This window comes from Agelaius tricolor, unplaced genomic scaffold (genome assembly GCF_023055355.1).
Source record: "Agelaius tricolor isolate 1412-34295 unplaced genomic scaffold, bAgeTri1.0.p SCAF_11, whole genome shotgun sequence".
Taxonomy (NCBI): Eukaryota; Metazoa; Chordata; class Aves; order Passeriformes; family Icteridae; genus Agelaius; species Agelaius tricolor.
This window is the reverse complement of record NW_027269271.1, coordinates 24,800,633-24,816,161: the sequence shown is the minus strand read 5'-3', so window position 1 is coordinate 24,816,161 and position 15,529 is coordinate 24,800,633. Positions and strand designations below refer to the sequence as shown.

The following is a 15,529-nucleotide window of genomic DNA, read 5'->3' as shown; positions in this document are numbered from 1 at the left end:
CTCATATATATTTATGGAATGGAGTTAACTCTAGGTGCTGTGCTCTATCTAGTGATAAAAATTTATTTGGTGCTTTCAAAAGTAAGCACTTCCTAGGGTGTTGTCTGTGCACTTGCAGGTGTGTTAGTGCTGACTTCCTGAGCTTTTGTAGGGGATCCCAGAGGGTGAAAGCTTTTCTTCCTAAGCAATCCTGTTGAATCTTTTGGTGTCTTCATGCAGTTGTTTCTTTGGGCATTGTAGCATTTGGCTAAACATTGAAATGATGGACTGAGCTATAGATTAGATTATTTTGTTTTAATCTGACTGTTAGAGGAGTGAGTGGTACCCAGTGCAATTCACAGCTGTCTGTGAATTACAGCCCTGGTTTTAATGGGCCTGAACCTGTTGTACAAAATGTTCTAGGCCTAATTTGGGTTAGATGGTCCCTTTTTGGAGAAAATACAGCTACTGTTAGTATCCACAGGAAGTATGGAATTGTTCAAAAGGAATGTTGAGACTTAGTCCTCCATATCCAGCTACTGCTGTTAGGCCAAAAGTGGCCTTTTGGATGCTTTGCCTGCTGCATTTTGCCTTGGCCAGGGGGGGAATGGTGCCACAGGTGAGAGACATCCTGCCTTGCTGCTAATGCCATGTCCTGCCAGCTCCTGTGCAGGGGGCAGCATGTGAGGCTGTATGTGAGTGTCAGCAGCTGCTGCTGCAGGAGCAGCCCAGCCCTGTGCTGGCAGCAGCAGCTGGCCCTGGCAGCTCTGCCATGGATCCTGCATCCCTGCAGCCGGTGCCAGATGGGGAGGGCAGCTGCTCCCTGGGCTGTGGAGGTGGGCTGGAGCCTGGGCTGCTGGGCTGGGGTGTCCCAGAGGGTCTCAAGCCCCACATCCAGCTGTTACAGCTGCTGGGGTCAGCCCACCCTGCAAGGGATTTAGGAGAGCCAGTCTGTCATCCTGCATTACAGCTTTCTGGAAGCAGCTCCTCGCTTTGTCTCAAATGCCTTGGAGTCTGTCTGCCCTCACAACTTGTTCCTATTGAATTGTTTCCTCACTAACTACTTTGCTTCTTTTATTAAGGTTGATGTTACTGTGCAAGGCTAGCACCCTAATGTTTACCTGTGAAACACTCCAAGGGTAAGGTCTCCATTGCTGTGGGGATATGAAGCTACCTGGAAAAAAAATTTGGAGAACACTCTGAAATTTTATTATGTGAAAATTTCAATCTGCCTGGTGGAAACACTTATCTGCCCTGAAAAAGCAGGATGCTAAAAAAGTTGTTTTAACATTCAGTAACTTTATCTTCAGAATCTGATTATGTATTCAGCACACAACAAAAGTTTTCTCATCTTTGCATTCGTTTTCCTCTTGTGTGGTCTGGAAAAGCACAGAAGTGATTGCAGAGTCTCTGGAGCTGCTGTGAAGTCTGAAAATGATATCCTAGATCTACAGGAAATGCAGGGAGGAGGAGGAACTTGTTCTACCTTTTCTTCTCCTTTGTCCTCCAAAAAAATTCTTTGGTTTCTTTCTGATGTGTAAAGGTTTACAAATCAGTGAGCCTTCAAGGTTTTACCTTTTCTGTGGTGGTTTGTTCCTTTCATCTTTTGATGACTTAGAGGATGTGCTGGTTGTTCACTGAAACAAGATTTATAGTATTCAGGTAGGAATTTTCCTTTAAAATATTTAATGCCTTCTGTTAAGCAGATGTCTCATGAAAATAAAGCTGAATAAAAATCTGTGAATAATAAAAGTCTCCTCAGCCCCTCTCTCTACTTGTTCAGAGATGCATTTTTGCATCTTTAGGGCTCATCTGCTGTGCTATATTTTTAAGGATTTTTCACTTTTTTTCTGAACAAATTTAACTTTCTTTTTCCCATTAAATTTTTGTTTGTTTCTTGCTTGGGTAGAATAAAAGGAATAAACATGAGGAAAACATCTTTATGTATTGTAAATAATTAAACTCTGTGAATTCTAGTGTGCCTTTCTAGATAAGTGAGGCATAGAGCCCTAAGGTGCCAGGTGTCCCTTGGACTTGTACTAATGAAACTATTCCAAATATAATGAAAATACAGCCAGGTAATATGGGAAGTATTCCATTAGAAGAAGCTCTTTTAAATATTCCAGCCATAGGAAAAGCTGAAATCAGCCCTTGCAATTAGGGATGAGAGGCAAACCCATGAGGAACCAGACTTTGTTAATTTTGTTGCTCACAGAACCTGCTGGTTTCCTGTGTGCTTTCCCTAAAGAAAACAAAGGCAGGAGCAGCCAGGTTGTCCTGGGACTGATCTGTCACCACAGAGCCTTTGACATCATGTCAGGCTTGCCACTGAGGGACTGCCTGTCTTGTGTGCTTAATTTCTTAGGGAAAATCAAAGACATGCAAACCAGATGATTTTCTTTAGTTTAGCTTGCATGACATGATGCAGGTACAAGGAAGCAGCAGCTTTTGGTTGCTGGGGGTTTTTGGTCTCACTGATGGCTTTTGACTTGATACAATGATTTGTATGTTGTATGTAGTGTTTGAATGTTGAAATAGTGCAATATAATAAGATTCTAAATAATCTTAATTTTCTGCAACTCTGACATTAACAGTGTGTTGAAGATCTGGGAATGCCTCTTTTCTGGTTACATTGATAAGTAGCACTCATTCTTTCCTGGTGCAATTCTGAAATGTTTGTTTTCTGTTTTATTGACAGCTAGCAAAAATGATCCATCTGGAAAGTGAAATCTTTGTTTAAGAGCTCCTCAAAAATCAAATATTACAAAGGAGTGTAAGAATGGTGCAAAGATTTTGACCAAAAATGCTTGTCTTGGCTATTAAGAATTCTGATGATCTTTATTTTCAGCTGGTGTTTACACCTGTCTGTTCTTGTTACCCAGTGACTCTGCATTGCTGAGTGACCAAGAGCAGGCTTCTGTTTTACATTGTAAGTCACCAGAAGGATGATTCAGGAAGGATGCACACGCCAGGTGAATTAGCTGTTTAATTACTCTGCCCTCACTGGCATGAGTTGACTCCTTCCACTGTGTGCTCTGGCAGAAGGATAAGCTAATTTTGTGTAGTTTATCTCAAAATGAGAGTATGCCAAAGTGAGCTGAACTGATTTGCAGTTAGTATGGGCTAAGAGAGGACAGTGGCAAGTCAGCAGAGCTGCAGGAATGATAAAAAGAGGGGACAACTAAAACCAGTGTTAAATCCTGTATTGTAGGTACCATCTCCTCAGCTTCACCTGCACAGCCCAGGGTGAGAACAACACATTGTTGGTCAAGTTCTTATTGTAGGTTGGAACACAAGGTAGTTCTTCAAAAGGTCATGCAGATTTTGCAGGGCTGACTAATGAGAAATAGTAACTTTTTCTGTAATGACCAGATTAAGTGTATTTCACTGGGATGTAAACAGAATCTCAGACTTTTGCAGAGCTTTTTCTCAAAGCAGGATTTTTTGCAGCAGATCTGTTGGCATCAGTTCCAGTGGCAGGTTGATGGGAGTATGAACCATCCTGTGATTTCAGAAATGACAAGCTCAAGCCCTGTACTCTGCAAACCTACCTGGCTTAAGTGTATATAAATGTAGAAGCATGTGCTGGGGATTGTGTTGAAGTTTTGTTCCATTTTTAACTTCAGAAATAACTGCAAGAAATAATGGAAAAGAAGGCAAAATGATGCTTCTAAGGAGCAAAGTGATGGTTTTTTAGCACTCCCAATGTGAAGTGGGTGAAATTCAGCATTAACACAGCATGCTCTGAAGTGGAAGAAATTTTGTTTTGTTGCAGAGAGGATCGATGTGGTGATGAAAGCAGTGTGCTGCCTCCCCTCTGCAGGCAAAATTCTCCATAATTTCCTCTTGTGGTCCTTCAGACTGGTCCATTTTGTGTTGACATACTGCATGTAGTGCTTTGTAAGTGTGGATTTTTTTTAGGGTTGAATTTAGGAAGAGAGAATTTGCCTTGAATTTCTTCGTGATTTCTTCTTTTTATGTTTTCATGCTTGTAAATTGGAAAAAAAGAACCTGGGAAATATATGACCTGATGGCTCTTTATGTCTTGGTAGGAAAAAAAGTGTCTGCTTAGCTTCCTTCTTCTCTTACAACATAAAGGAAATCAGGAAAACTGATAGTTTGCTGCTGCTATCTAACTCTGTGTTATTACTGTTAAAAGGTTTGATTTTTTTATTTTTTGGATGCAGTTTTATATACCACAGTTATATAAACTGTGTGGTAGAGCAGAAAGAACACGATCATGTTTCAGATCTTGTAAAATTCTGAACTCCTCTTGTGTGTTTGAATACAGTTAGGATGAAAGATAATTCCAGAAAGAAACTTAACTGTTTCCTTTTTTCCCTTTTGGTAAAATAGATCTGATATGCTTCAATGTGAATGGTGGCAAATGGTGGCAGAATGAATAGCAATGCTCTGCCTGCTGAAGTTGAATAGTTGAAAAGGTCTGGGTATCAAAAAAGGCAGCAGGTTGCTGCATCTCAGTTTTGCTGAGTAGAGGTGCTCTTGTGTTTGCAATTAAGCTCAGTTCCAAATATGGTTTTATGAGGGTTAACCTTAAAAATGCTGTTGTGTTAGATTTGTTGAACTAGGTAAAGCCAGAGTACAGGGATAGAAGTTCAAGGTTTTTTGTGCTCCCTTTTAAAGTAGTATGAGTGCTTAATAGTTTTGAAGGTAAAACACCTTTATGGGACAGCACTGTTGTCCTAATTTTACAAATAACTGCTTGGTCTCACTTCCCTAGGTGGCTTGCTCAAGGTTACACAAGAGTCCTCTGATGGAACAGGGAATTATATCTAAATGTTTGATGTTTAAAGTCTGATTTCTGGATTACCCTTTTGTAACAGAAAGGGAAAACCTATACTTTTCCTGTTATCCTGCTGAAATGAATTGAATTATAAGTATTAATACCCTGATTTTGATCAATGCTTTTAATTCTCTTTACTGCTTCTTTTTATTTTTAGGCATGTACTGGTATTGAAAATATTGATGAAGCTATAACGTTGCTTGAACAAAATAACTGGGATTTAGTGGTAAGTATTCTAAGAAAATGACTTCATAGATCAACCCCACATAACAGTGACATGGCATCTTGCTAAGACAGCTGGTAGCTTTATTTCAAATTTGGGGGTGTCTCGTGGCTGGGACAAACAGGCTGTTATGTGCAGACTGTTTCTGGTCTGTTCCAGCCTCATCTCCAAGTAAATGTGATCCTGAGTTGCACAAACCCTGCTCTGCTGTGATTGTCTTCAGGATTTTTAAATTTCTTTCTTGTCCTCTAAAGCCATGTTTCATATTGTCTTTAGTTTCCTCTTGGCTTCATTGTGTAAGAAATGTTATGAAGGGTAGTGTTTTTAGAAGACCTGTGTGTACACACATGGGTTTTGAGGATTTAGGTTCCTGTGGAAGAAAGGGAAGATAAAACAACTTCTTCAAATTTTCATCTGCTTTTAATTTAAAATTAGGATTGTTGCTCTTCTGTTGGTGGTTGTGCAGGATTGAGTCAGATGATTAAAGCCATAACTTTATTTAGATTTGGTGCTATCCAGAGACCATTAAGTACAAACAAAATATCCAGCAAACACTCATCCTGAAAAAACCTCTCATCTATTTTGCCACAAGGTTCAATGTGCAGACAAGTAGGAGGAAACCAATAAAACCAAGCAAAATAGTCTTAGGTGTTTTAAGACCCTTCATAGCAGTAGTAAATAAAGAAACTATTAATCCAATTTCTTAAGGTTTAGAAGTATAATCTACAACAAACTTAATTAAAAAGTGAATGGTCTTCCTTTCAACTGTAAAACATTTGATTTCCTCCTTTTTTTTTTTTTCTCTTTTCCAAGTGAGTGACCTTTGGACCAGTCCAAAATATCAGAAAGTTATTATGAAAAAAATTAGATTTCCAAAATTGGCTAGGGATGTAGTTTGAACTGTAACCTATTGTAAACCAGTACAAACTCCCAACACTTGAAACTACATGTTAAAATGAACATTGTAGTCTGTATTTTGCAACATGTCAAGGTATGAGCAAGAGTGAGACACCAGCAAGCAGAAGGGAGTGTCTGTCATCAGTGGCTTCAAACAGAAAAACCCAGATGTGTGTTGAGTGTTGCAGTTAAAACACCTTTTGTCATAGTTGTTTGAAGTGACATGGCATGAGCTCTTTTAAAAATTCAAGTGTTTACTGGAAGACAAGGAGTAGCCTTATTCATTCTGTTCAGGTTGTGAAGTTCCCAATACAATCCATTAGATCTGTTGGTTGTGGTTTTCTGGGGTTTGTAAATTGTGTGCATTACAATAAATGGTCAGCAGGTTGGGTTAAATGAGGGCAGTGCCATGAAAAATGGTCAGAACAAGTCTCTTCTGAGACTCCAGAATGAGCAGAAAGCAGAATGAAGTTTTTAAAGCTATGAGGACATCTTTAAATACTTAATTTATTAATGATTACTAGATGATCTAGAAGTAGAATATAGAGAGGAAAGAAGTAGTGACCCAAATGTGCAAGCTTAAAAAAGGCATAGGGAAAGTAAGAAAGGGTAGAAAATTAGGAATGCAAGAGGTACTTGAGGAAGGTACATAATTTTTGAAACTAGGCAGAAGATGAATGAGAGGTATGTCTATGAAAAGCAAATGGTAAGTTGTAGAAGAAAAAAAATAATGTTGAGGAGGCTGTAAGTGAAGGAGATGCCCTAAGGGTCTGTCCTTAACAGGACACTGGCTCATTTTTATTCAAAGCAGCCCTGGAATAAAAAAGGGAGTGGGAGTGAAAGTCAAATCCTGCTATTCTAACAAGGAGGTAGAAACAAAAGAATGAAGGAAGAGAAGAGTGAAGAAAAGGAGTTCCTGGGGTGTGAGAGGATCAACTATCTCTGCTAGGCAAGGGTTTTTAGCATTTCAGAAGAACTTGAGGAAAGGCTCATGACTTAAGAGAAATGTAGCATTTTTTATTTTAGAATTAAAAGTGCATGATCCACATGTGGTGGGGTTTGTTTGTTTGATGTTTTTTTTTTTGTTTTGTTTTGGGTTTTTTTGTTGGTTTTTTTTTTCATACCTTAAATTCAGTTGTCAAGTACATATTTAGTGCCTAGGAACTGGGGAGGGTTTGTTTTAATTCATTCAAAAGGTCCTGGATTTTTTTTTAGCTGAGATGAAAAATGAAAGAAATCCTTTAGTTTGGCACTAAATATGTCGTTCAACTCAGAGCAAAACTTTTCTTTGATTTCTAAGGAAAACCAAACTTGAAGAACTTGGTTCACAGTTCATGAAGACAGTAGTGAAGTAGTGATGATTTTGGTAAGGGCTCCTCTGCCATCCTTTGACCCCAAGTGTTGGGTAAATGGGAAGAACACAATTTCTGTTTTCTCTAATTTCACTTCGTTTTCTGCATCTGATTCAGAGGATTTTTAATGTTGATTCCTTTACTTCTGTGATGTTGGAAGTAAAATCAGAAGTCAGTATTTGATGAGGAAATCTTCTGTGAGGCACCCAGGCTAATAAGTAGAAAGCTAAGCAAATCCCATTTGGATATCATCAACCAAAGTTCAGAGGCACTCCTGCAGCAAAAGGGGGAAAAACCAAAAACACAAGGAAGTTCTTGTCTCAAAGAGATTGTTTACTCTTGCTTTTCACTCAGCCTGTCTGTATCTCAATTCCATGTTCCTGTTTGGGGAAAAAAAGTTGTGCATTATCAGAGGCTGTGCTAAAGACCCAGGTTGAAGATTCCCTTGGGCACCTGTTGCTTCTTGAACTCTCTGACACTCAGCTCAAGGGCTTTGTTATTTCTCTGGGACTTCAGCCAAAACAACCAAGAGAAGGAGCCCTGGTGAGCTGGAAAGCAGAAGGATCCCAAACAGAAACAGAGAAGTAGGTACTGACATGGGCTGACAGAGAAGTACATCAAAATGCACACAGACAGCAGAGGTTGCTAGGCTCACAAAACAAGTTCCTTACATTGTGCTACAAGTACTGTGTGTTTGTGTAAGCTTTTCTGAGGATTACTTTGTTTGCACTGAAGAAGTATTCCTGCTGCTGACTTTGTCCCTGTATTTTTTCCCCTGGTCTTGCTAGAATTTATTATTAAGTGTCAAAATGTCACCAGTATCTTTCCTATTACTGTTACTATGTTCTGTATCTTTTGGACATTTGGTTTTACCTTTAAACAAAGCTAAACCTGGGTTAAGTGTAAGGCTCTCCTTTCTGGGTTTAGTTTTTCTAATAGTCATTTCTGGTTTTTGTTAAGAATTTAAAAGAATTCCTTTTCAGTTTAGAACTGGAACGTCAGCTTCCTATTTTTGAACTTTAAAATATTACTTACCCCAGTTAGAAGTCTTTATCTCTAATCCTCTCTATGGGATACTCTAAGACAATATAAACTACCTCTAATTTATCTTGAGTTGGGTACTAAATAAACTGGATTTAAATGTCTCAGAGTTGTATATGTTTTATAGTGCTCAAAGCAGTTGTATATGTTTTGCAGTAGCTGCTTGAAGCAGTATGGGAAGCTGTCTTTCATAAATGTTTGGTTGCTTGGCTTTGTTCAAGTGCTCAAAATAAAATTGGTCACAAGAGTGCCGCAGAGGAATTCATATGCAGCAACAGTGTAAAAACTGCTTGGTGGGATCATGAAGCCTAATTTTGCCAATAATTAGTTCCCCTCTGCTGCATATGACTTGGCCTTTGTGGTGGTCTGCTGCATATAGAGCAGCTTGGGGTTTTTCTGTGTTAGAACACTGTAGCCTAATTACAGGGCTTATTATAGGCTGGGCGATGAAACATTTCAGATGTTCTGTGAGATACAGAAGATCAACATAGATAATATAATGATCTCTTCAGGCATTCTGCTATAAATGGATGCAGCTCTCTTAAGCCTCCCAGGGTTGCTGGTATGTTATTTCCTGAGTGTCATTTCTTTCAGCTCTATTAATTTACAGTAATTTTTACCATCTGAGGAAGCAGAAGTTAGGAATTTCTGTCCAATGTGGTTTCACAGCTTGCCCATTTAGACTCTGACTTTCTCTTTTGGCATGTGAAGGTAAGGAATGACAGATAAAGGCATCTTAAGCTTTGTGTATAAACAATTAAATAAAAGTTTGAAAAATCCCACCTCTGTGTCTGTTGAAATGTTTCTGATGATGGTTCATATTTAAAGGAAAATCACCCATTAGTGACTTGACCTTATGCAGTGTGGATCTTTATATATGTGAGGTTATGACACAGGTGAGAGCTTTTTGCTCTCTTGAGATCCAGTGCTTGAATCTGTGCATGAAAGTAAGTGAAGTGGTCTGCTCTGCCTTTCACAGATTTAATGAAAAATTCAAGTCCTTCATATGCAGCATGACTTCATATTCTGTACTGGTAATCAGAACAGGTTTTTTGAATGAAAAGCAGAATTCACCACACTTAATTTTCTGCTTTTTCCAGGATGACCATTTCTGTTTTTACTCCTGTTCCCTGGTTTTAAATAGTTTTTATTTCATTTTTTTTCCAAGAGATATTGTAATATGGGTACTTTTTAGTATTGTGTTAAGAAGAAAATAAATTTCATCAAAATAATGGGGGGAGGGGGGCGTTTATTTTCCAATATTCAGTTTTCTTGTAAATATGTGTATAATGATTGTACATATATAACCCCCTCCCATTTTTATTTTCAAAATTACCTTTGTGCCTTCCTGCTGTACTTGGTTTGATTATTCTGTATTCTGGTAGAGGAACAAAGCACAGTATAACTTCAGTAAAACCAGCAGTTTAGTGTACCTGGAGATGGGATGACTTGCAGTTCCTGTCATACTCAGGTTCCAAGAATCTCCTGACAAGAAGTGATTCTCTGTCTTGGAAGGAGAAATTGTATATTTTGAACATCTGTTTTTATAAAGCTTCAGCTCTCAACTAGAACTTTTAATTTTAAGTGGATAACTTAGACAGATGGAGGTTTTTTTGCATCTTGCTTGTAAACTTCTTGGAAAAGAATATTTCTCAGACAGGATTTTTTTTTTACTCTAAGTACCAATTTTGTATATGTGTATTTACATCTGTGTAACGTCTTTTGGAACAAAGTAACTGAACAGACAAAAAAATTGAATGGAGAAAAATCAGGTAGGACTTGGCAATTTTTTATTTCTCTTGGAGGTGCCCATTTAGGTGGGAATGACAAAGAATAGGCTCTTGACAGTTATCAGCAATCTGTAATTTGTATCTTCCAGTGCTCTAACCAGTAACAACCCTTTTGTTATAAGGTGTAGCAAATTTCAGTAGGAGCTGGTAAAACTGATACACTTAGATTGTATTTTGTCCCTCTTGCTCTGGTTTGCCCTGCTACAGCTTTGATGTGGTCTCTCCCTGTATGTTATTTTGATTGATTTGAATTAGTCTGCCTCCAGAAACTAGGTGATTAATCTGAATTTGGCACACAGCCCTTTCTTTTCCTTAAATGTGGGGCAGTGTTCAGTGTATGTTTATGCCCTGTGTTCAGCAGCTCTCCTGTTGATTGCAAGGCTGTGCTTCAGTGCCTGGGAACCAGGACTGCACTTTATGGTGATGGTCTTCATCACACTGGCCCTTTGATTTTGTATTGCTGACCTGCTGTTTTCTTTCCTTTAGAATTGCATACTGAATATGGCACAGATTTGACAGCACTCAGTGTGGGAACAGTGAGAAGTTCAGGGTATATTCCTCTCATTAGGACTAAATCTCAGGGATTTTCACTGTTGGGAACATGGGCTTGTCTGTGTATTAATAACATTCTCCCTGTGGTCAGATGAACAGTCTCATCTGCCTACTGGAACCAGAGGTTTGTATATATATATATATATATACATATATATATATATATATATATATATGTTTTTTTTTAAGGAGCATTTAAAGTTTTGTTTTAGACAGGTGCTCTCTTGTGGATCTGGGTGTCCTGTGGAACATGTTCTTGTCAGCTCAGCAGGTTTATTCTCACTGTTAGTGCAGTGAGGAGCCTCTCCAGAATTCACAACCTTGCTGCCAGCAGAGGGAAGGAAGAAGAAAGCCCTGGGTTAGATAATCCCAAGGAGTGTTGGTGGATGGGCATCCCATTGGTGCAGGCATCCCATGGGCATGGTGCTTGTTCTCCAGGAAATTTAGGAGTGCAGGGTTTTTTGTGTGTTCAACTGCAGCATTAATCTCTCCTAGCAGGACACAATTGTATGTGAACTTGTCTTTTACAAAGGACTATAGAAATCCCCTTTGGAAGTCTTTAATGTATTTTCTCTTAAATTAGGGATCCCTGCTTGCAAAAATTGTTGTATTTCTCATTCTCCTTATTTCCAGCATTTTGCAGCTTTCAAAGTGACATTTGTGTGTCTTTGAGTAAGCTCAGATGGATGCTGTGTATTTTATGCAGCTGAGTGGTTGCACAGAAGACTTGTTGATTCTTAAAAACAGTATTAAATGAATTGTTTTCACTTTCTTTCAAATGCCTTAATCTTTGGTAAAACACATTTCCTTTTAATGTATTTTTTCATGGAAGATTATATGAAATGTGTGGGTCCGTAGGCAATTGTAATCATGGTATGGCTTTTCACATAGTTGTATGCACATTCATCCATTAAAAAAAAAACTCCTCAAAACAACCCCCAGAAATCTGCTTTATTCATGTGAGTGTAAAAAAGGGGTTGTGTTTATGTGTTTCATGGCTGTATTTTGTTGCTGGGATGATGTATATGAAATTTTAGTTTTCTTTCTGACCAGAAAGAGAGTGGAGAAGATTTTTAGGTAAAGCTTTACTGGCAATATTGTAAAGTAAAATGTAAATTCTGTCTCTCCTTTTCAAATAACAGATGAAATTTAGTTTCTTAAATAATTTAGGTTTTTAGTTACTAATGTAGTTTTTGTTAAGAAATAACCTAAAGTTTTTCTTGTACAGTGACCATACAAGCAATGGGACTGAGACATTTAGATTTCTGCTCATGGTGAAAGACTCTTGTTTCTTTTAACAGAGACTTTTGTATTCTGAGAATAAATAAAAAGCAGCACCTGAGATCCCAGTACTGCCCCATAGTACTGCTGGAGCTCTGTGGATGCATCACCCACCTACCTTAGCTTTTACAAATACTTTTTTAGAGCTGCTACCTCTTATTGGTAGTTTCTACAAAGATTGCTTAACATTCATTTCTCCTGAGACATTTAAATATCAGAACAAATTTCTAGAATATATTAATAGTGAATTGGCTGGTATGAGTTATCTGTAGTTTATTACCCTGTGACTGTGACCTATTTAGTTGAACTAAAAATTGCACACATCTTATAAACATGTGTTTGACAAGTGTTTAGTCTGTCATTGAGTCATGTTGGGACTGTGTGAGTAGGAGAAAAATTAAGTAAATTATTTAAGAACAGCATCTGTGCCAGTGCTGTGGCTATTTTGGAAGTGAACGTTACTTGAGAAAATTTTTACCACAAAAGCCAGGAGCCATCTCCACCCATCAGACTTTCAAAGCAGAGTGTCTTAAAAATGGATTTACTTACAGTACTGTTGAATATCTGAACAGTTTCTAGTTTTATTTCAATAAACTCTCCTTAGCCTGTCCTGAATTGCTGCCCCCCAGCAGAACTGCACAGGCTGTTGGAGAAATACTGAGACAACTTGCAGGTTACTTACTTCACCTTGGGATTTTCTGCTTTCCAAACTTTTAAGCTAAGTCTTGCATAACTATTTTTTTGATTATAGATTAGTAATTAGGCAGCTGGCTGATTACAGCTGGGGTCACTGGAACACTGTTGATATTTTATGTTATTATGGCTTTTCAGTGAAGGGGCCTTAGGCTTCTGCCAGTACTTCTGTGACTTTCTGTGTCCTGAGTTCTTGTGCCCTGAAATTATTTCTCTGGTAGTACTTTCTAAGAGCTAGTATGTTACAATGCATGACTTTAAAAACCCTCTTTTTTTTTATGAGACTGAACAAAAAATATATTGTCATGAGGTATTTTATTCCAAAGTTTGCATTTTAGCATTGCCATTCAAATTTACATAAAATTACTAGGAGAGGGGTAAAAATATGGGAGTTCAGAACATTTTCCAATATTCATATCAAGGCATAGCCTTTGATTTATCTGACTCTCCTACTTTCTATCTATTAATGTTTTAAGGAGTAATAAAATATGTTTTGGTATTAAGCATAAGCATTCCTTTCTTTTAGAAGCAGCATTAATGTCAAAGCTGTGACATTCATGACTAAGACCAAGGTACTCGTGTGTGTGTCAAAGCAGAGACACCTCATGGGCTACTTTCCCTTTCTATGTGAATGAGTTTTGAGTGGATTGTTGAGAGTAGATTGTTTTCCTTTATTCCTGCTGAGCTAGAGTCAGCTCAGGTACCTGCTGATCCTTAAGCTTCTTAGGAATCTGTACAGGTTCTTTACTTTCACTATGCCGGGGAAATACATTCAGTTATGAATTTTTTATTTCCGTTGCACTTTGTTTGGGGAATTAGGCAGTGACAACATAGATATAATGAACTCTTCAAAATGTAGTGGGTTTTTCTTCCCTCAGAATTTTAGAAGTATATCTAACTGCTGAAAGGCTTCCTGGTGCATTTAGGCATGTTGTAGGAGTGACAGGAAAAAATTTGCTGAAGCCACCAAAGATGTAGGGAGAAATGGGAAACCCACATCTAGAGTGCTAATTGTAAACTATTTCAACGCGTGCTCTCTTGCTGATGAAGTGAATCATCTGTATGAATGTATTCATGTGGCATTTTTTGATGAAATGTTAATTTTTTGCTTTATTAGCAATCCTATTGTTTTGCAGCTTTTCATGAAGTATATTTGTTGTAAAGAAAGCAAGCTGAAATAAAGCAGAATGCATAGAAGACATTTCATTGTAGTTCAATTACGGTTTTTGTTAAATTTTAACCACGATGGGGACAAATGTTGTCATTCTGTATAAACTTTGTGGGTGTAACTTCACGTCTAGCACTTGGAAATACTTTGGAGACTTGCAAAGCTGGGGAGATGCCAGCAAGTATAACATAAGCTACAGGAAAAAGCTGACTCATTCCTTTGCCTTGAAAAGCCTGCCAAAAATAACACAGGTAGAGATTGCTTCTCCTACTACTGAGGCACAATTAGTAATTTTGTTATTTAAATATTACTGAATTAATTAAAAAACCTAAACAGAATAATAATTTTTATTACTTCAACTCATAGCAGTCAATTTTTGTAACCTCTGAAAGTAATGGTTTGAAAGTAAATGTGTAGTAAGGTGATCTTGTTTGTAAAAAGCCTTTTTCTGGTTAAAGTGATTGGTATTTCTGCAGAAGGTTTCATGGAATTTCTTGTTTAAAATACACATCTCAGACTTGCTTGGAACAGGTGAGGTTTGGTAGTTGCATGAAGCTGTTCAGAAGGCTCATTCCTCTGCTTGGGAATCTCAGGGTCCAATCTGCATGACTTAATTAATACAGTTGCTTTCAGTAAACCTTTGTTGTATTAATCCACACCGACTGCAGGGTTTGACTGATACTTACAGGATGATTTTGTCAGCACCACTGACTAAAACTTCTGCTGTTTATTCTGGAATTTTCTACTTTTTTTATTGTTGTAAACTGATTGCAAGAGAAGTCTGTGAGTGGTCTTACTTTTTATCCAGTTTCCCAAAATCACAGTATGAGGGTCAGAGCAAATGTTTTGATGTGTCTGTACCTGGCAGTACCCATTATTACCAATTCTGTTGAAAATCAGCCCAAATCAGTATTTGCAAAAAGAAAATTATTAGAGGAGCATGATTTCAACACATTTTCTGTTATTACTGGGATATTTGCATACAGCAGAGTCCTGTGAGTTAGTTTCATTTTAAGAAGTATTTCTTTGCTCAAAAGGAACTAATAAATCTTTGCACTTCTCCTGTTTTGCTTTACTGTTGCATGTAAAAATACGTTCCTTTGTCACTTAGATTTATGGTTTGGAAGTAGTTTGAAATTCACTTTTGCTTTTTCAGTCCTTTCATGGATGCTTTGTCTCACTAATGTTTTCCTTTATCATTCAGTTATTTGTTTTTCCTCTTTCTGGATAATATTTGTTCAGTTTTGGGGTTTGTTTCCTTTCTTTTAAAAAAACCTGTCCTCTCCATTGTAGAAAGCATTTTGAATTATATTGTCCATTTATTTTGTTTGAACATCAAATAAAAAATGGATTTTAAATCTTTAGGATGTTTATGATGTGAAAGCAGAAAATTAGAGTAGGAGTATTGTATGTCAGGGAGAATATCACATTTAGCCCAAATTAGGAGTGGAATGATTTGCAATGGACTGACAATTGTAAACAGTGTTATAATGACCCCTTTTTTGCTGTGGAAATATATAATAAAATACAAAAAAAAAAATTAAAAATTTATGATGAATTCTTAATGAGGGCTTTTTAGTGTATTTTGTTACACTTCTTAAAATTCAGCAAATCCTCAAGCACAGATGAATACAGGCTAATATTTCCAAAATATAACAGCTAGAGTTTTTTTATTCTGCAGAACTCAAAACCACAGTGTGTTTGTGTTGTGTGTCATCTCACCCTCTGCAGTGAGGGTTTGTATGTAAG

The 15,529-nt window shown here is 37.6% G+C and overlaps 1 protein-coding gene across 1 annotated transcript in view; it reads left to right on the top strand.

Moving 5' to 3' along the window:
• The window catches only part of FAF1 (Fas associated factor 1), a 147,874-nt gene that overhangs the window by 11,754 nt on the left and 120,591 nt on the right, over positions 1 to 15,529 (top strand). The window contains exon 2 of the mRNA XM_071436706.1: positions 4,941 to 5,009. Within this exon, the coding sequence (XP_071292807.1) occupies positions 4,941 to 5,009 (69 nt within the window). The remainder of the gene's footprint in view (positions 1 to 4,940; positions 5,010 to 15,529) is intronic.